The 21140-nt window shown below is 48.2% G+C and overlaps 1 protein-coding gene across 2 annotated transcripts in view; it reads left to right on the top strand.

Annotated features, from left to right (window-relative positions):
• Positions 1–6413: 6413 nt before the first annotated feature.
• The window catches only part of DDX1 (DEAD-box helicase 1), a 68053-nt gene continuing 53326 nt past the window's right edge, over positions 6414–21140 (top strand). Inside the window, exons 1-5 of one of the 2 annotated variants that reach the window (XM_063915379.1) lie at positions 6414–6506; positions 14468–14519; positions 14717–14780; positions 14885–14914; positions 15064–15160. In XM_063915379.1, coding sequence (XP_063771449.1) covers positions 6491–6506; positions 14468–14519; positions 14717–14780; positions 14885–14914; positions 15064–15160 — 259 coding nt within the window. In that variant the 5' untranslated portion in view covers positions 6414–6490. Of the gene's footprint in view, positions 6507–6753; positions 6884–14467; positions 14520–14716; positions 14781–14884; positions 14915–15063; positions 15161–21140 lie in introns of those variants that run through there. The other variant, XM_063915378.1, reaches the window with a different exon arrangement.

Raw genomic sequence — 21140 nt, 5'->3', positions numbered from 1 at the left:
GAGCGGGAATCTCCAGACAAGAGACTGCAGCTTCCCACAAATAATTCTCAGGCAGTATCCTTTCCCCACTAGGGCCAGGATGTGTTGGGAATCTTCCCCTAGGGTGTCCCGTTTGCACAGAAGGTAGCACTAGCTATTCTCAGGGATCCTGCAGATAGCGTGCACATTCTAGTATACTACTCAGACCGGCGATTGTGTCGGCATGGGTTTATAGAGCTGTGGCAGCGTGGACAGGTACCTTATCAGCAGAGATTGAGACCCTAGTATGCATATATATATATATATATATATATATATAGAGATATATATATTAAACATGCCCAAAGAGACATGAGTATACTGGGTCCTAGAGTCAAAGCTATGTCGATTTCTGCTTGACGTGTCCTGTAGAATATGCAATGGACAGATGATGCCGACTTAAGAGGCATGTGGAAGGCTGAGGATTGTGTGGAGAAGGGTTCTCGGACCTGGTCTCCACAGCTATAGCTGGTAATTCTGATATTTTGCCTTATATTCCTGCACAGCCTAGGAAAGCACGACATTATCAAATGCAGCCTTTCGAATAAAGAAACAAGAAAGTCCGAGGTGCGTCCTTTCTTGCCAGAGGCGGGGGCAGAGGAAAGAAGCTGCACAACACAGCTAGTTCCCAGGAACAGAAGTCCTCCCCGGCCTCTACAAAAATCCACCGCATGTCGCAGGGGCTCCACATGCGGAGCTAGGCCCGGTGGGGGCACGCCTTCGTAAGTTCAGCCACAAGTGGGTTCACTCCCTGTTAGATCCCTGGGCAATAGATATTGTGTCTCAGGGATACAAGCTGGACTTTGAGAAGATGACCCCTCACCGACGGCCCTGCCGGCTTCCCCCCACGAGAGGGAAACAGTGTTAACTGCAATTCATAAATTGTATCTTCAACAGGTGGTGGTCAAGGTTCCCCTCCTTCAACAAGGAGGGGGTTATTATTCGACCATGTTGTAGTCCCGAAACCAGACGGTTCGGTCGGACCCATATTGAATTTAAAATCCCTGAACATATACCTGAAAGGGTTTAAGTTCAAGATGGAATCGCTAAGAGCGCTTATTGCAAGCCTGAAAGGGGGAGATTTTATGGTGACTCGGGACATAAAGGATGCATTCCTTCATGTCCCCATTTATCCACCTCATCAGGCGTACCTCAGAATTGCGGTACGGGATGGTCATTATCAATTTCAAACGTTGCCGTTTGGTCTCTCCACGGCATTGAGAATATTCACCAAGGTAATGGCGGAAATGATGGTGCTCCTGCGGAAGCAAGGTGTCACTATTATCACGTACTTGGACGATCTCATAAAAGCGAGATCAAGAGAGCAGTTGCTGAACAGCGTATCGCTTTCTCCGGAAGTAAAACGGCAACACGGCTGGATTCTATATATTCCAAAGTCGCAGTTGGTTCTTACAGCTCATCTGCCTCTCCTAGGCATGATCCTAGACACAGACCAGAAAAAGGTTTATCTCCCGATAGAAAGAGCTCAGGAGCTCGTGACACTGGTCAGGAATCTATTAAAACAGGTGTCAGTGCATCACTGCACTCGAGTCCTGGGAAGGAGGGTGGCATCATACGAGGCCATTCCCTTCGGCAGGTTCCATACCTTCCAATGGGACTTACTGGACAAGTGGTCCGGATCACATCTTCGGATGCATCGGTTAATCACCCTATCCCCCAGAGCAAGGGTGTCTCTCCTGTGGTGACTGCAGAGTGCTCACCTTCTCGAAGGTCGCAGATTCGGCATTCAGGACTGGGTCCTGGTGACCACGGATGCAAGCCTCCGAGGGTGGGGTGCAGTCACACAGGGAAGAAATTTCTAAGGGCTGTGGTCAAGGCAGGAGACTTGCCTTCACATCAATATCCTGGAACTAAGGGCCATATACAATGCCCTAAGTCAAGCGGAGACCCTGCTTCGCGACCAACCGGGTCTGATCCAGTCAGACAATATCCCCGCAGTGGCTCATGTAAACCGCCAAGGCGGCACAAGGAGCAGGGTGGCGATGGTAGAAGCCACCAGAATTCTTCGCTGGGCAGAGAATCACGTAAGCACACTGTCGGCAGTGTTCATTCTGGGAGTGGACAACTGGGAAGCAGACTTCCTCAGCAGGCACGACCTCCACCCGGGAGAGTGGGGACTTCACCAAGAAGTCTTCACGCAGATTGCAAATCGACGGGAACTGCCACATGTGGACATGATGGCGTCCTGCCTCAACAAAAAGCTAAAAAGGTATTGCGCCAGGTCAAGGGACCCTCAGGCGATAGCTGTGGACGCACTAGTAACACCGTGGGTGTTCCAGTCGGTCTATGTGTTTCCTCCTCTTCCTCTCATACCAAAGGTGCTGAGAATTGTAAGAAAAAGAGGAGTGAGAACAATACTCATTGTTCCGGATTGGCCAGGAAGGACTTGGTACCCGGAACTGCAAGAAATGCTCACAGAGGACCCATTGCCTCTGCCTCTCAGACAGGACCTGTTGCAACAAGGGCCCTGTCTGTTCCAAGACTTACCGCGGCTGCGTTTGACGGCATGGCGGTTGAACGCCGGATCCGAGCGGAAAAAGGCATTCCGGATGAAGTTATTCCTACGCTGATAAAGGCTAGGAAGGACGTGACAGCAAAGCATTATCACCGTATATGGCGAAAATATGTTGCTTGGTGTGAGGCCAGGAAGGCCCTACAGAAGAATTCCAGATGGGTCGATTCCCGCACTTCCTACAGTCAGGAGTGACTATGGGCCTAAAATTAGGGTCCATAAAGGTCCAGATTTCGGCCCTATCCATTTTCTTTCAAAAAGAACTGGCTTCACTGCCTGAGGTTCAGACGTTTGTTAAGGGAGTGCTGCATATTCAGCCCCCTTTTGTGCCACCAGTGGCACCTTGGGATCTTAACGTGGTGTTGGGTTTCCTGAAATCCCACTGGTTTGAGCCACTTAAGACTGTGGAGCTAAAGTATCTCACGTGGAAAGTGGTCATGCTGTTGGCCTTAGCTTCGGCTAGGCGTGTGTCAGAATTGGCGGCTTTGTCATGTAAAAGCCCCTATCTGGTTTTCCAGATGGACAGGGCAGAATTGCGGACTCGTCCGCAATTTCTGCCAAAGGTGGTGTCATCTTTTCATTTGAACCAACCTATTGTGGTGCCTGCGGCTACTTGTGACTTGGAGGATTCCAAGTTGCTTGACGTAGTCCGGGCTTTGAAGATTTATGTAACCAGAACGGCTGGAGTCAGGAAGACAGATTCGCTGTTTATCCTGTATGCATCCAACAAACTGGGTGCTCCTGCTTCAAAGCAAACTATTGCTCGCTGGATCTGTAACACGATTCAGCAGGCTCATTCTGCGGCTGGATTGCCGCATCCAAAATCAGTGAAAGCCCATTCCACAAGGAAGGTGGGCTCTTCTTGGGCGGCTGCCCGAGGGGTCTCGGCATTACAGCTTTGCCGAGCTGCTACTTGGTCGGGTTCAAACACATTTGCAAAATTCTACAAGTTTGATACCCTGGCTGAGGAGGACCTTGTGTTTGCCCATTCGGTGCTGCAGAGTCATCCGCACTCTCCCGCCCGTTTGGGAGCTTTGGTATAATCCCCATGGTCCTTACGGAGTCCCCAGCATCCACTAGGACGTTAGAGAAAATAAGATTTTACTCACCGGTAAATCTATTTCTCGTAGTTCGTAGTGGATGCTGGGTGCCCGTCCCAAGTGCGGACTTTCTGCAATACGTGTATATAGTTATTGTTTAATAAAGGGTTATGTTATGTTGGCATCCATTGGTTGATGCTCTGTTGTTTGTTCATACTGTTAACTGTGTAAGTTTATCACAAGTTATACGGTGTGATTGGTGTGGCTGGTATGAGTCTTACCCTGGATTCCAAAATCCTTTCCTTGTAATGTCAGCTCTTCCGGGCACAGTTTCCTTAACTGAGGTCTGGAGGAGGGGCATAGAGGGAGGAGCCAGTGCACACCAGTAGTACTAAACCTTTCTTAGAGTGCCCAGTATCCTGCGGAGCCCTTCTATTCCCCATGGTCCTTACGGAGTCCTCAGCATCCACTACGGACTACGAGAAATAGATTTACCGGTGAGTAAAATCTTATTTTTTTATATACTTTATGCAGTAAAAACTCTGGCACAAACGTTAGTATGAGAGGAAAGGCTCTGCCTCACCCCACCGCACGTCACTGGCAGAGGGAGTTAGATTTCAGTGTGGTGTGTTCAAACTGAAATCTAAATTGCAGTGTAAAAATAAAGCAGCCAGTATTTACCCTGCACAGAAACAAAATAAACCACTCGAATCTAACTCTCTCTGCACGTTATATCTGCACCACCTGCAGTGCACATGGGGGGTCATTCCGAGTTGATCGCTCGCTAGCAGTTTTTAGCATCCGTGCAAAAGCATAGTCGCCGCCCACGGGGGACTGTATTTTCGCTTTGCAGGAGTGCGAGCTCCTGTGCAGCAGAGCGCCTGCAAACACATTTTGTGCAGAACAAGACTAACCCTGTAGTTACTTATCCTGTGTGATGATTGCTGCGACGAGTGACACGGTAATGACGTCAGATACCTGCCCAGCAAATGCCTGGCCATGCCTGCGTTTTTCCAAACACTCCCAGAAAACGGTCAGTTGACACCCAGAAACTCCCACTTCCTGTCAATCTCCTTGCGTTCGGCTGTGCGATTGGAATCGTTGCTAGAACCAGTGCAAAACCACAAAGGACTTCGTACCCGTATGACGCGTGTGCGCATCGCAGTGCATACACATGCACAGATTAGCCATTTTTTTCACTGATCGCTACGCAGCGAACAACGGCAGCTAGCGATCAACTCGGAATGACCCCCATGGTTTTGCCCAACTGCTAACAAATTTGCTGCTGCGATCAGATCTGAATTAGGCCCTCTCTTGTCTATAACCTGTTCGTACAACAGGATGTAACTATAAATCCTGCTGTATGCTGCTTTCATACCCCAGGCACAACATTTATGTCATGTTGAATTTCTGCCACATACTGTAAAGCCACTGGGCCACGTGTAAACGCCAGGAACATCAAATTATTGCATACCCTCCAACAATTTACACATAAAAATCGGTACAAATTCGAAAAGGGGGTGTGGCCACAGGTAAAGTGGCGTGGCCACGCCTCTTTTCCTATACTTTCAATGGAAAAAAAGGTACAGTTGGAGGGTATGTTATTGGTCACTAGACCGCTCCTGCATAGTGTTTAATATGATCAGCAGTGCACTGGGGGATCCAATATCCCGCACTGGGAGTAACGTCTCCCCTTATTAGTTGTAGAATAAATGTAGGAATCAATATTAAACGCTAGTAAAATGAAGGGAGGCAATCAATTTGCTGGCTGTCGGGATCCCGGCGGACAGGATACCGACGCCGGAATTCCGCCAGCTGGCAATGCCGCTAGCTGGAATACCGTCTCACAGGGCCTTTTCCCACTCGTGGGTGTCCACGACACCCATAGCGTGGGAATAGATCCTGTGGCGAGCGCAGCGAGCCTCCGTGTCTGCAGCGTGGCGAGTGCAGTGACCCCACCTGCCCGCAAGGGGCCTTGTAGCGCTCGCCCCTCTGCCGACATTCTGTCAGGCGGGATGCCGCTGTTGGGATACTGACAGCCGGCAACCCGTCCGCCAGGAATACATATGTACAGTATTCAAAAATGAAAGTATCCTAAATTAGGGCCCTCTGGTCCTGCAGTTCTAAGGCTCACAATGAAAAGAAATTGAAACAGGTCGAGGATGTAGGGATACTTTATTTTAATAGACCTGTATTTGTGGGGGACATTAACTGTGCAAAATAAGGGTTGAAAAGATGTTTAAGTGCATTTTGATTTTTATATCGTAAAAATGACTTCAGTAAACGCCAAAATAAATACTTATTGCTGGAGTAAGCGACCTGCAGATAAAATGTAATTTTTGGTCAGGTCATATGGTAAACACATGGAACACTGAAGAGGGCATCCTATATCAGAACTCTATCAATTTGTCTCCTAAAATATTTTTATGTTTAGTTTTATATGAATTCACTTTTCTTTTTTAATATACTGTACAATAGGATTTTTTAAGGTAATTAAAAACATGCTTCCAGTGTCTTCCCAAATCAGAACCACAGAGCAGTGCTACTGCTCACTACAGTACTGCTAGACTACTATGGTAATAATAAAATATAATTACTATGGCAGAATGTATATATTACTATTAACAGGCATGTACAGCCTTAAAACACTAGAGAAAAAACGGTACTGCCAAAGGATGCTGCTAAATGACTCCTATTCACAACGCTGATTCTATTGCACCGGCCATTTCTTTAAAGACCACAGCCGTTGATCACTGAGGTTTTTGGCTCCAGAAAAATGTCTGCACAACGGAGACAAAAAAAAAAAATCTCCGTTTTCTAAACTCGTTGGTGTGACGTTTCCGGAACAGTGAGCGTTTCCTGTTGTCCCGTGTGCTGTCTGCGCTGGCAACCGGTAGACATGGCGGCCTTCTCAGGTGGGGAATCTAAGCTGTAGACCACTGTATGATATCCTATAACTACATGCGCATATTGTAGTGCATTGGTCTAATGCTTGGCTTAGTGCTCAAGCGGTCATGTGTAATTTGTCACTGTGCACCAGCTGCTGTGGAACTACAAGTACCAGATTTCCAGGTTGTGTTAGATCCGGAGAGTTACCGTAAATGGGGTGCTGATGGATCCAGCTGTACCCTAGTGCCTATGCATTCTTATATAACACTGCGGTGTTCTGTCTCAGGGATGGACATCACCATTGTGCTGGTGCCAGAGCACCTAATGCAGAATGTAATCGTGCTCTCCAAATTCTGTCAGAGGGCTCAGCATACGTGGTGCTTGGGGTATAAGAATGTCTGTGGTATGTGTAAGTTACATTAAGCACCTACCTAAGCTTGCGTCTGATAATGAATTGCAGATGGACAACTAAGAAAAATGACTATTTCTCTATCGTCCTAGTGGATGCTGGGGTTCCTGAAAGGACCATGGGGGAATAGCGGCTCCGCAGGAGACAGGGCACAAAAAGTAAAGCTTTAGGATCAGGTGGTGTGCACTGGCTCCTCCCCCCATGACCCTCCTCCAAGCCTCAGTTAGATTTTTGTGCCCGGCCGAGAAGGGTGCAATCTAGGTGGCTCTCCTGAGCTGCTTAGAATAAAAGTTTAGTTAGGTTTTTTTATTTTCAGTGAGTCCTGCTGGCAACAGGCTCACTGCATCGTGGGACTAAGGGGAGAAGAAACGGACTCACCTGAGTGCAGAGTGGATCGGGTTTCTTAGGCTACTGGACACTAGCTCCAGAGGGACGATCACAGGTTCAGCCTGGATGGGTCACCGGAGCCGCGCCGCCGTCCCCCTTACAGAGCCAGAAGAGACGAAGAGGTCCGGTGAAATCGGCGGCAGAAGACATCCTGTCTTCAGACTAAGGTAGCGCACAGCACCGCAGCTGTGCGCCATTGCTCTCAGCACACTTCACACTCCGGTCACTGAGGGTGCAGGGCGCTGGGGGGGGAGCGCCCTGAGACGCAATATAACGGAATACCTTAGGTGGCAAAACAGAATACATCACATATAGCTCCTGGGCTATATGGATGTATTTTAATCCCCTGCCATTTTACACAGAAAAGCGGGAGATAAGGACGTCGTGAAGGGGCGGAGCCTATCTCCTCAGCACACAAGCGCCATTTTCCCTCACAGCTCCGCTGGAAGGACGGCTCCCTGACTCTCCCCTGCAGTCCTGCTTCAGAATCAGGGTAAAAAAGAGAAGGGGGGGCATTTTTGGCAGCAAATAACGATAATAACAGCAGCTATAAGGGAATAACACTTATATAAGGTTATCCCTGTATATATATATATAGCGCTGGGTGTGTGCTGGCAGACTCTCCCTCTGTCTCTCCAAAGGGCTAAGTGGGGTCCTGTCCTCTATCAGAGCATTCCCGGTGTGTGTGCTGTGTGTCGGTACGCGTGTGTCGACATGTATGAGGAGGAAAATTATGTGGAGGCGGAGCAGTTGCCTGTGTTGGTGATGTCACCCCCTAGGGAGTCGACACCTGACTGGATGATTGTATTTAAACAATTAAGTGATAATGTCAGCAATTTGCAGAAAACTGTTGACGACATGAGACAGCCGGCAAATCAATTAGTGCCTGTCCAGGCGTCTCGGACACCGTCAGGGGCGCTAAAACGCCCGTTACCTCAGTGGGTCGACACAGACCCTGACACAGATACTGAGTCTAGTGTCGACGGTGACGAGACAAACGTAATGTCCAGTAGGGCCACACGTTACATGATCACGGCAATGAAGGGTATTATGTGGGGAGAGAAAAAACTACCAATATTTTTTCCTGAGTCAGAGGAAATAAATGAGGTGTGTGAAAAAGCGTGGGTTTCCCCCGATAAAAAACAGCTAATTTCTAAAAAATTATTAGCATTATATCCTTTCCCGCCAGAGGTTAGGGCGCGTTGGGAAACACCCCCTAGGGTAGATAAGGCGCTCACACGTTTATCAAAACAAGTAGCGTTACCGTCTCCTGATACGGCTACCCTCAAAGAACCAGCTGATAGAAGGCTGGAAAATATCCTAAAAAGTATATACACACATACTGGTGTTATACTGCGACCAGCAATCGCCTCAGCCTGGATGTGCAGTGCTGGAGTCGCATGGTCGGATTCCCTGACCGAGAATATTGATACCCTGGATAGGGACAATATTTTGTTAACTATAGAACATTTAAAGGATGCACTACTATATATGCGTGATGCACAGAGGGATATTTGCACCCTGGCATCAAGAATAAGTGCTATGTCCATCTCTGCCAGAAGAGCGTTATGGACGCGACAGTGGTCAGGGGATGCGGATTCCAAACGGCACATGGAAGTATTGCCGTATAAAGGGGAGGAGTTATTTGGGGCTGGTCTATCGGACCTGGTGGCCACGGCAACGGCTGGAAAATCCACCTTTTTACCCCAGGTCACTCCACATCAGCAGAAAAAGACACCGTCTTTTCAAACTCAGTCCTTTCGTTCCCATAAGTACAAGCGAGCAAAAGGCCACTCTTTTCTGCCCCGGGGCAGAGGAAGAGGAAAAAGACTGCACCATGCAGCCGCTTCACAGGAGCAGAAGCCCTCCCCTGCTTCTGCCAAGTCTTCAGCATGACGCTGGGGCTTTACAAGCAGACTCAGATATGGTGGGGGCCCGTCTCAAGAATTTCAACGCGCAGTGGGCTCACTCGCAAGTGGATCCCTGGATTCTACAGGTAGTATCGCAGGGGTACAAACTGGAATTCGAGGCGTTTCCCCCTCGTCGTTTCCTGAAGTCTGCTTTACCAAAGTCTCCCTCCGACAGGGAGGCAGTTTTGGCAGCCATTCACAAGCTGTATTCCCAGCAGGTGATAATCAAGGTACCCCTCCTGCAACAAGGAAAGGGGTATTATTCCACGCTGTTTGTGGTACCGAAGCCGGACGGCTCGGTGAGACCAATTTTAAATCTGAAATCCTTGAACACTTACATAAAAAGGTTCAAATTCAAGATGGAGTCACTCAGAGCAGTGATAGCAAACCTGGAAGAAGGGGACTATATGATGTCTCTGGACATCAAGGATGCTTATCTCCACGTCCCGATATACCCTTCTCACCAAGGGTACCTCAGGTTTGTAGTACAAAACTGTCATTATCAGTTTCAGACGCTGCCGTTTGGATTGTCCACGGCACCTCGGGTCTTTACCAAGGTAATGGCCGAAATGATGATTCTTCTAAGAAGAAAAGACATTTTAATTATCCCTTACTTGGACGATCTCCTGATAAGGGCAAGATCCAGGGAACAGTTAGAAGTCGGAGTAGCACTATCTCAGGTAGTGTTACGTCAGCACGGGTGGATTCTAAATATTCCAAAATCGCAGCTGATTCCAACGACACGTCTACTGTTCCTAGGAATGATTCTGGACACAGTCCAGAAGAAGGTGTTTCTCCCGGAGGAGAAGGCCAGGGAGTTATCCGAGCTAGTCAGGAACCTCCTAAAACCAGGACAGGTCTCAGTGCATCAGTGCACGAGGGTCCTGGGAAAAATGGTGGCTTCTTACGAAGCGATTCCATTCGGAAGATTCCATGCAAGAACATTTCAGTGGGATCTACTGGACAAATGGTCCGGATCGCATCTGCAGATGCATCAGCGGATAACCCTGTCGCCAAGGACAAGGGTGTCTCTCCTGTGGTGGCTGCAGAGTGCTCATCTACTAGAGGGCCGCAGATTTGGCATTCAGGATTGGATCCTGGTAACCACGGATGCCAGCCTGAGAGGCTGGGGAGCAGTCACACAGGGAAGGAATTTCCAGGGCCTGTGGTCAAGCCTGGAAACGTCTCTTCATATAAACATTCTGGAACTAAGGGCCATTTACAATGCCCTAAGTCAAGCAAAACCTCTGCTTCAGGGTCAGGCGGTGTTGATCCAATCGGACAACATCACGTCAGTCGCCCACGTAAACAGACAGGGCGGCACGAGAAGCAGGAGGGCAATGGCAGAAGCTGCAAGGATTCTTCGCTGGGCGGAAAATCATGTGATAGCACTGTCAGCAGTATTCATTCCGGGAGTGGACAACTGGGAAGCAGACTTCCTCAGCAGACACGACCTTCACCCGGGAGAGTGGGGACTTCACCCAGAAGTCTTCCACCTGATTGTAAACCGTTGGGAAAAACCAAAGGTGGACATGATGGCGTCCCGCCTCAACAAAAAACTGGATAGATATTGCGCCAGGTCAAGGGACCCTCAGGCAATAGCAGTGGACGCTCTGGTAACGCCGTGGGTGTACCAGTCAGTGTATGTGTTCCCTCCTCTGCCTCTCATACCAAAAGTACCGAGAATCATAAGAAGGAGAGGAGTAAGAACTATACTCGTGGTTCCGGATTGGCCAAGACGGACTTGGTACCCGGAACTTCAAGAGATGCTCACGGACGAACCGTGGCCTCTACCTCTAAGAAAGGACCTGCTACTGCAGGAGCCTTGTCTGTTCCAAGACTTACCGCGGCTGCGTTTGACGGCATGGCGGTTGAACGCCGGATCCTGAGGGAAAAAGGCATTCCAGAAGAAGTCATCCCTACTCTGGTCAAAGCCAGGAAGGACGTAACCGCAAAACATTATCACCGCATTTGGCGTAAATATGTTGCGTGGTGTGAGGCCAAGAAGGCCCCTACAGAGGAATTTCAACTGGGTCGTTTCCTTCATTTCCTGCAAACAGGACTGTCTATGGGCCTAAAATTAGGGTCCATTAAGGTTCAAATTTCGGCCCTGTCGATTTTCTTCCAGAAAGAACTGGCTTCAGTACCTGAAGTTCAGACATTTGTAAAAGGGGTCCTGCACATACAGCCTCCTTTTGTGCCTCCAGTGGCACCTTGGGATCTCAATGTGGTGTTGAGTTTTCTAAAGTCACATTGGTTTGAACCACTTTCCACTGTGGACTTAAAATATCTCACATGGAAGGTGTCGATGCTGTTAGCCTTGGCTTCAGCCAGGCGTGTGTCAGAATTGGCGGCTTTATCATATAAAAGCCCTTACTTAATTTTTCATTCTGACAGGGCGGAATTGAGGACTCGTCCTCAATTTCTACCTAAGGTGGTTCCTGCATTTCACATGAACCAACCTATTGTGGTACCTGCGGCTACCAGGGACTTAGAGGACTCTAAGTTGCTTGACGTTGTCAGGGCCTTGAAAATATGTTTCCAGGACGGCTGGAGTCAGAAAATCTGACTCGCTGTTTATCCTGTATGCACCCAACAAGCTGGGTGCTCCTGCTTCTAAGCAGACGATTGCTCGTTGGATTTGTAGTACAATTCAGCTTGCACATTCTGTGGCAGGATTGCCACAGCCAAAATCAGTAAAAGCCCATTCCACAAGGAAAGTGGGCTCATCTTGGGCGGCTGCCCGAGGGGTCTCGGCTTTACAACTTTGCCGAGCAGCTACTTGGTCAGGGGCAAACACGTTTGCTAAATTCTACAAATTTGATACCCTGGCTGAGGAGGACCTGGAGTTCTCTCATTCGGTGCTGCAGAGTCATCCGCACTCTCCCGCCCGTTTGGGAGCTTTGGTATAATCCCCATGGTCCTTTCAGGAACCCCAGCATCCACTAGGACGATAGAGAAAATAAGAATTTACTTACCGATAATTCTATTTCTCGGAGTCCGTAGTGGATGCTGGGCGCCCATCCCAAGTGCGGATTATCTGCAATACTTGTACATAGTTACAAAAATCGGGTTATTATTGTTGTGAGCCATCTTTTCAGAGGCTCCGCTGTTATCATACTGTTAACTGGGTTCAGATCACAGGTTGTACAGTGTGATTGGTGTGGCTGGTATGAGTCTTACCCGGGATTCAAAATCCTTCCTTATTGTGTACGCTCGTCCGGGCACAGTATCCTAACTGAGGCTTGGAGGAGGGTCATGGGGGGAGGAGCCAGTGCACACCACCTGATCCTAAAGCTTTACTTTTTGTGCCCTGTCTCCTGCGGAGCCGCTATTCCCCCATGGTCCTTTCAGGAACCCCAGCATCCACTACGGACTCCGAGAAATAGAATTATCGGTAAGTAAATTCTTATTTTCCTTTCCAAAATCTCTCTGGAGAACAACGAAAAGAGCTGACTGTCACAGTCAAGTCAGTCTGCTACACAGGCTGTCAGCAAGTGGGGTATGTCAGAGGGGCATTCCAAAAGTTTTTTGCTCGCCATCATGTGTCTGTGGTTGCCATGGTAATATCAGTCGTAAACTATTAATAGCAGACTGAATGGACGAGACCATGGACATTGGCTAAAGATATATTGCTTACAGGGCAGGGTTAGATAAATGCTATTTGGTCACACTGTGGTATGTTACCTGCAGTGCGGAGATTGTGTGTCTTGGACACAGGCCGATGGTGATACACACTCATTATTTGGTCTTGTACGCAATATTTTGAGCGGCAATGGGGAAGACTGAGTTCCTGCGGCAGCTGCAAAGTACCTACTTTAATGGACGGAAAAGGCATTTACTAACCAGTGACATAATTTTCCTTCACACTCCATAGCTGTGTTCAGGAATCAGAATCAGCTTTATTGGCCAGGTGTACTCACGTACACTAGGAATTCTTTGTGGTACAATGCATCGCCAAGCAGCAACATGGAGGGAAAAACGTAGCATACATTACAAACATTACACATATGAGTTCATACTGCACATATGCAAGTGTACAGTAGACATATTATACATGTAAGACTAAACACAAAGGCTGCTTGGCAGAGCAGCACCGAGGCAGCCATCCGCGGCGCCAACTAGAACTCACACAATGCACATAATACAGAAGATTTAAGTATTACATCAAAAGATAAACCACACAGACAAAGACACAGAAAGAATGATTGGTGCATGATTGGTGTAGGCATTTTGGGTAATAACCTCCAGGGGTTGTGTATTCCACCATCACAAGGCACCAGGTGCGGCAGCCATCTTAGGCGCACTGCGTAGGATTACCCAGGGTGGAATAGTCCACCCCTAGAAGAGAACACAAAATGGGGAGATTGCAGAGTCCTTAAGTTCAGAGTAGGGTTCCAATAGAAACATCAGGTCCACGCATTTTTCATCCCATCCACAAGCGCACCAGATAAGGCAGCCATGTTGGGCGCACTACACGGTTACACAGTGGGAGATGAGCCATACAGGGGCCAAATGCATGTATGGGAGAACTGACACGTGTGTAGGCGTATGCTATACCCTGCATGGAAAGATCCAAATGAAGCACACCCCGCCCACAGGGGAACCATCCGAGGCAGCCATGTTGGGCGCACTGCATAGGTTACTGCTGGCAGGGTGTGCAACCAATGGAGGTACTCATTACGGGAATAGCACACAGTGGGGGGGAAGTACCGTGTAAGAAGAAAGAGAAGAGAAAGACACATTTGCAGGAAAACTGTACTAACATTATTTTGTGAAAAAGATAAATGTCCTGGTCTCATGAGAGCAGTGCGGATGGGTGTGAGAATGTGGGGTGCAGTGTGGGTGGGTGTAAGAATGTGGGCTGCACACTAATGTCCAATGGATCTGACCCAGCAAAGTCTGGTCCTGATGCGCACGTCCCTCAGTTCCCTGCTGAGCTTGAGGGGTAGTCCCGGGGGCAGTCATGATGTTCTTGGACACAGAAGTAGTAGGCATTGGTCCTGGTGTTCTCATGGCAGAGGTGAGGAGAGGCCACATAATGTTCCAGATTTCTTTCTCAATGTTCAATGTTTCAAAATGATGTTTCAAAATGATCAATGTTTGGCTACTGTAATTATGATCGACACAACTGAGAATTTCTGCCGGTTCTGCATGGCTTACAATAAAAGTGCTTTCTTCTAACACTTTGCTAAACTCCATTTGTTAAAGTTTTCTCTAAGTGTGTTATTATTTACACAACAAATGTTTCTTTCGTTCATGTCCTGCCTTTATGTTGCAGAAATGGGTGTAATGCCGGAGATTGCGCAGGCTGTGGAGGAGATGGATTGGCTGTAAGTGATACATATACACCTTCCCTACATTCTTGCGGTATAATCAAACTATAAACTTAAAACAATATAATAGTCTTCTTTACAGATGATTCTTCTCGGCACTTTAATACATTCTGTTCATAATGTTTCTTGCTGTTAAGGGTATATATTGGTCCAGTGATCATTAATCTATGTACTTGTTATGTCTTATTGCTCAGGCTTCCGACTGACATCCAGGCAGAATCTATACCAATGATCCTGGGTGGCGGGGACGTACTCATGGTAAGTGAGCTGCCGCCATTATTCTTCCAGTACTGTGCTTTGATTGGTGACTCTTAATCTACATAGGATCTGTAACTAGTTTCTATTTATAATTCTGTTTTCAGGCTGCAGAGACAGGAAGTGGGAAGACGGGGGTAAGTATGCTTTGTATGGAGAGACAGTGCTTAAGGTTGTCACTTAAACAGAATAATACATATCCGCGGAACCAGGTGGTTTATTGGACACCTGATTGTTGATTTTGTTGTAGTTATGTAAATCGCATTGTAATTGCTTCTGGCTTTAGGCTTTTAGCATTCCTGTCATCCAAATTGTGTATGAAACCTTGAAGGACCAACAGGAAGGCAAGAAGGGAAAAGCCGCTGTCAAGACCGGTAGCACAGGTATCTGTCCCGCTTACACTGCTCTTATCACTTGCCAATGTGTAGCCGTGTCACAGGTGATGTCACATGTTTTGTTTCTGAGATAGTGATATCACATTTTCTCTATCGTCCTAAGTGGATGCTGGGGTTCCTGAAAGGACCATGGGGAATAGCGGCTCCGCAGGAGACAGGGCACAAAAAAGTAAAGCTTTACTAGGTCAGGTGGTGTGCACTGGCTCCTCCCCCTATGACCCTCCTCCAGACTCCAGTTAGATTTTGTGCCCGAACGAGAAGGGTGCAATCTAGGTGGCTCTCCTAAAGAGCTGCTTAGAGAAAGTTTAGTTTAGGTTTTTTTTCTTTACAGTGAGTCCTGCTGGCAACAGGATCACTGCAACGTGGGACTTAGGGGGAAAGTAGTAAACTCACCTGCATGCAGAGTGGATTTGCTGCTTGGCTACTGGACACCATTAGCTCCAGAGGGATCGAACACAGGCCCAGCCGTGGAGTCCGGTCCCGGAGCCGCGCCGCCGACCCCCTTGCAGATGCTGAAGCGTGAAGAGGTCCGGAAACCGGCGGCTGAAGACTCCTCAGTCTTCATAAGGTAGCGCACAGCACTGCAGCTGTGCGCCATTTTCCTCTCAGCACACTTCACTGGGCAGTCACTGAGGGTGCAGAGCGCTGGGGGGGGGCGCTCTGAGAGGCAAATATAAACCTTATACAAGGCTAAAAATACCTCACATATAGCCCATAGGGGCTATATGGAGATATTTAACCCCTGCCTGACTGGAAAAATAGCGGGAGAAGAACCCGCCGAAAAAGGGGCGGGGCCTATCTCCTCAGCACACGGCGCCATTTTCTGTCACAGCTCCGCTGGTCAGAACGGCTCCCAGGTCTCTCCCCTGCACTGCACTACAGAAACAGGGTAAAACAGAGAGGGGGGGCACATTAATGGCTATATATATATATATTAAAGCAGCTATAAGGGAGCACTTAATATAAGGATATCCCTTGTATATATAGCGCTTTGTGGTGTGTGCTGGCAGACTCTCCCTCTGTCTCCCCAAAAGGGCTAGTGGGTCCTGTCTTCATTAGAGCATTCCCTGTGAGTTTGCGGTGTGTGTCGGTACGTGGTGTCGACATGTATGAGGACGATATTGGTGTGGAGGCGGAGCAATTGCCAAATATGCAGATGTCACCCCCCAGGGGGTCGACACCAGAATGGATGCCTTTATTTGTGGAATTACGTGATGGTTTATCTTCCCTTAAACAGTCAGTTGAGGACATGAGGCGGCCGGACAATCAATTAATGCCTGTCCAGGCGCCTCAAACACCGTCAGGGGCTGTAAAACGCCCTTTGCCTCAGTCGGTCGACACAGACCCAGACACGGGCACTGATTCCAGTGACGACGGTAGAAATTCAAACGTATTTTCCAGTAGGGCCACACGTTATATGATTTTGGCAATGAAGGAGACGTTACATTTAGCTGATACTACAGATACCGTAAAACAGGGTATTATGTATGGTGTGAAAAAACTACAAACAGTTTTTCCTGAATCAGAAGAATTAAATGACGTGTGTGATGAAGCGTGGGTTGCTCCTGATAAAAAGTTGATAATTTCAAAAAAAGTTATTGGCATTATACCCTTTCCCGCCAGAGGTTAGGGCGCGCTGGGAAACACCCCCTACGGTGGACAAGGCGCTCACACGCTTATCCAAACAAGTGGCGTTACCCTCTCCTGAGACGGCCGCACTTAAGGATCCATCAGATAGAAAGATGGAAGTTATTCAAAAGAATATATACACACATGCAGGTGTTATACTACGACCAGCTATAGCAACTGCCTGGATGTGCAGTGCTGGAGTAGTTTGGTCAGAATCCCTGATTGAAAATATTGATACCCTAGATAGGGACAATGTTTTACTGTCGTTAGAACAAATAAAGGATGCATTTATCTATATGCGTGATGCACAGAGGGATATTTGCACACTGGCATCTCGGGTGAGTGCTATGTCCATTTCAGCCAGAAGAGCCTTATGGACACGACAGTGGACAGGCGATGCGGATTCAAAACGTCACATGGAGGTTTTGCCGTATAAAGGGGAGGAGTTATTTGGAGTTGGTCTATCAGACTTGGTGGCCACGGCTACTGCCGGGAAATCCACTTTTTTACCTCAAGTCACTCCCCAACAGAGAAAGGCACCGACCTTTCAACCGCAGCCTTTTCGCTCCTACAAAAATAAGAGAGCAAAGGGCTTGTCGTACCTGCCACGAGGCAGAGGAAGAGGGAAGAGACACCAACAGGCAGCTCCTTCCCAGGAACAGAAGCCCTCCCCGGCTCCTGCAAAAACCTCAGCATGACGCTGGGGCCTCTCAAGCGGACTCGGGGACAGTGGGGGGCCGTCTCAAAAATTACAGCGCGCAGTGGGCTCACTCGCAGGTAGACCCCTGGATCCTGCAGATAATATCTCAGGGGTACAGGTTGGAATTAGAGACGGATCCTCCTCATCGTTTCCTGAAGTCTGCCTTACCAACCGTCTCTTCCGAAAGGGAGAGGGTGTTGGAAGCCATTCACAAGCTGTACGCTCAGCAGGTGATAGTCAAAGTACCCCTATTACAACAAGGAAAGGGGTATTATTCCACTCTATTTGTGGTACCGAAGCCGGATGGCTCGGTAAGGCCTATTCTAAATCTGAAGTCCTTGAACCTCTACATAAAAAAGTTCAAGTTCAAGATGGAGTCACTCAGAGCAGTGATAGCGAACCTGGAAGAAGGGGACTTTATGGTATCCTTGGACATCAAGGATGCGTATCTACACGTTCCGATTTACCCCGCACACCAGGGGTACCTCAGGTTCATTGTTCAAAACTGTCACTATCAGTTTCAGACGCTGCCGTTCGGATTGTCCACGGCGCCTCGGGTCTTTACCAAGGTAATGGCCGAGATGATGATTCTTCTTCGAAGAAAAGGCGTATTAGTTATCCCATACTTGGACGATCTCCTAATAAGGGCAAGGTCCAGAGAACAGCTGGAGACAGCTTTAGCACTATCTCAAGAGGTGCTAAGACAACACGGGTGGATTCTGAATATTCCAAAATCCCATTTAATCCCGACAACTCGTCTGCTGTTCCTAGGAATGATTCTGGACACGGTTCAGAAAAAGGTTTTCCTTCCAGAGGAAAAAGCCAAGGAGTTATCCGATCTGGTCAGGAACCTCCTAAAACCAGGAAAAGTGTCAGTACATCAATGCACAAGAGTCCTGGGAAAAATGGTGGCTTCTTACGAAGCAATTCCATTCGGCAGATTCCATGCAAGAATATTCCAAAGGGATCTGTTGGACAAATGGTCAGGGTCGCATCTGCAGATGCACCTGCGAATAACCCTGTCACCAAAGACAAGGGTGTCACTTCTGTGGTGGTTGCAGAAGGCTCACCTATTAGAAGGCCGCAGATTCGGCATTCAGGATTGGATCCTGGTGACCACGGACGCCAGCCTGAGAGGCTGGGGAGCAGTCACACAAGGAAGAAACTTCCAGGGAGTATGGACGAGTCTGGAAAAGTCTCTTCACATAAACATTCTGGAACTAAGAGCAATCTACAATGCTCTAAGCCAGGCGGAACTTCTCCTGCAAGGAAAGCCGGTGTTGATTCAGTCGGACAACATCACGGCGGTCGCCCATGTAAACAGGCAGGGCGGCACAAGAAGCAGGAGTGCAATGGCAGAAGCTGCCAAGATTCTTCGCTGGGCGGAGAATCACGTGATAGCACTGTCAGCAGTGTTCATCCCGGGCGTGGACAACTGGGAAGCAGACTTCCTCAGCAGACACGATCTTCATCCGGGAGAGTGGGGTCTACATCCAGAAGTCTTCAACATGTTAATAGACCGTTGGGAAAGACCAATTGTAGACATGATGGCGTCTCGCCTCAACAAGAAACTGGACAAATATTGCGCCAGGTCAAGAGATCCACAGGCAATAGCTGTGGACGCACTGGTAACTCCTTGGGTGTACCAGTCAGTGTATGTGTTTCCTCCTCTGCCGCTCATACCAAAGGTATTGAAGATCATACGGCAAAGAAGAGTAAGAACAATACTAGTGGTTCCGGATTGGCCGAGAAGGACTTGGTATCCGGAACTTCAAGAGATGCTCACGGACGAACCGTGGCCTCTACCTCTGAGAAGGGACCTGCTACAGCAGGGTCCCTGTCTTTTTCAAGACTTACCGCGGCTGCGTTTGACGGCATGGCGGTTGAACGCCAGATCCTAAAAGGGAAAGGCATTCCAGAAGAAGTCATTCCTACCTTGATTAAGGCACGGAAGGAAGTCACCGTGAAACATTATCACCGCATTTGGCGAAAATATGTAGCGTGGTGCGAGGATCGGAGGGTTCCGACGGAGGAATTCCAACTGGGTCGTTTCCTACATTTCCTGCAATCAGGATTATCTATGGGTCTCAAATTGGGATCCATTAAGGTTCAAATTTCGGCCCTGTCAATATTCTTCCAAAAAGAATTGGCCTCTGTCCCTGAGGTCCAGACTTTTGTCAAGGGAGTACTGCATATACAGCCTCCTGTGGTGCCTCCGGTGGCACCGTGGGATCTAAATGTAGTTTTAGATTTCCTCAAATCCCATTGGTTTGAACCATTGAAAAAGGTGGATTTGAAATATCTCACATTGAAAGTGACTATGTTACTAGCCCTGGCCTCTGCCAGGAGAGTATCTGAATTGGCGGCTTTATCTTATAAAAGTCCTTATCTAATCTTCCATTCGGATAGGGCAGAACTGCGGACTCGTCCGCATTTTCTCCCTAAAGTGGTATCAGCATTTCATCTGAACCAACCTATTGTGGTGCCTGCGGCCACTAGCGACTTGGAGGACTCCAAGTTGTTGGACGTTGTCAGAGCCTTAAAAATATACATTGCAAGGACGGCTGGAGTCAGAAAATCTGACTCGCTGTTTATATTGTATGCACCCAACAAGTTGGGCGCACCTGCTTCAAAGCAGTCGATTGCTCGTTGGATTTGTAACACAATTCAACTTGCACATTCTGTGGCAGGCCTGCCACAGCCTAAAACTGTAAAAGCCCACTCCACAAGGAAGGTGGGCTCATCTTGGGCGGCTGCCCGAGGGGTCTCGGCATTACAACTCTGCCGAGCAGCTACGTGGTCGGGGGAGAACACGTTTGTAAAATTTTACAAATTTGATACCCTGGCAAAGGAGGACCTGGAGTTCTCTCATTCGGTGCTGCAGAGTCATCCGCACTCTCCCGCCCGTTTGGGAGCTTTGGTATAATCCCCATGGTCCTTTCAGGAACCCCAGCATCCACTTAGGACGATAGAGAAAATAAGAATTTACTTACCGATAATTCTATTTCTCGGAGTCCGTAGTGGATGCTGGGCGCCCATCCCAAGTGCGGATTATCTGCAATACTTGTACATAGTTATTGTTAACTAATTCGGGTTATTGTTAAGGAGCCATCTTTAAGAGGCCCTTTCTGTTGTCATACTGTTAACTGGGTTTAGATCACAAGTTGTACGGTGTGATTGGTGTGGCTGGTATGAGTCTTACCCGGGATTCAAAATGCCTCCCTTATTGTGTATGCTCGTCCGGGCACAGTACCTAACTGGAGTCTGGAGGAGGGTCATAGGGGGAGGAGCCAGTGCACACCACCTGACCTAGTAAAGCTTTACTTTTTTGTGCCCTGTCTCCTGCGGAGCCGCTATTCCCCATGGTCCTTTCAGGAACCCCAGCATCCACTACGGACTCCGAGAAATAGAATTATCGGTAAGTAAATTCTTATTTTACAGCAACTGCAGCCAATCTGATCAGTTGCTGTTGTCCCACCAGAGCTGCGGTTCTCAACTTGGGGTATTCATGACATTCTGGGGTACTGTAATGGCTGGTATGGACATCCAGTGGCTAATTAGGCACATACGGAAGTATTGTCCTTGGGATCTCTTGCCCCATGCATTTACAGTAGGGCCTTGATAAGAAAATGAGTGTTT

Source organism: Pseudophryne corroboree, chromosome 4 (assembly GCF_028390025.1).
Source record: "Pseudophryne corroboree isolate aPseCor3 chromosome 4, aPseCor3.hap2, whole genome shotgun sequence".
Classification (NCBI taxonomy): Eukaryota; Metazoa; Chordata; class Amphibia; order Anura; family Myobatrachidae; genus Pseudophryne; species Pseudophryne corroboree.
Note: the sequence above shows the minus strand (reverse complement) of the source record. Positions and strands in the feature narration are given on the sequence as shown.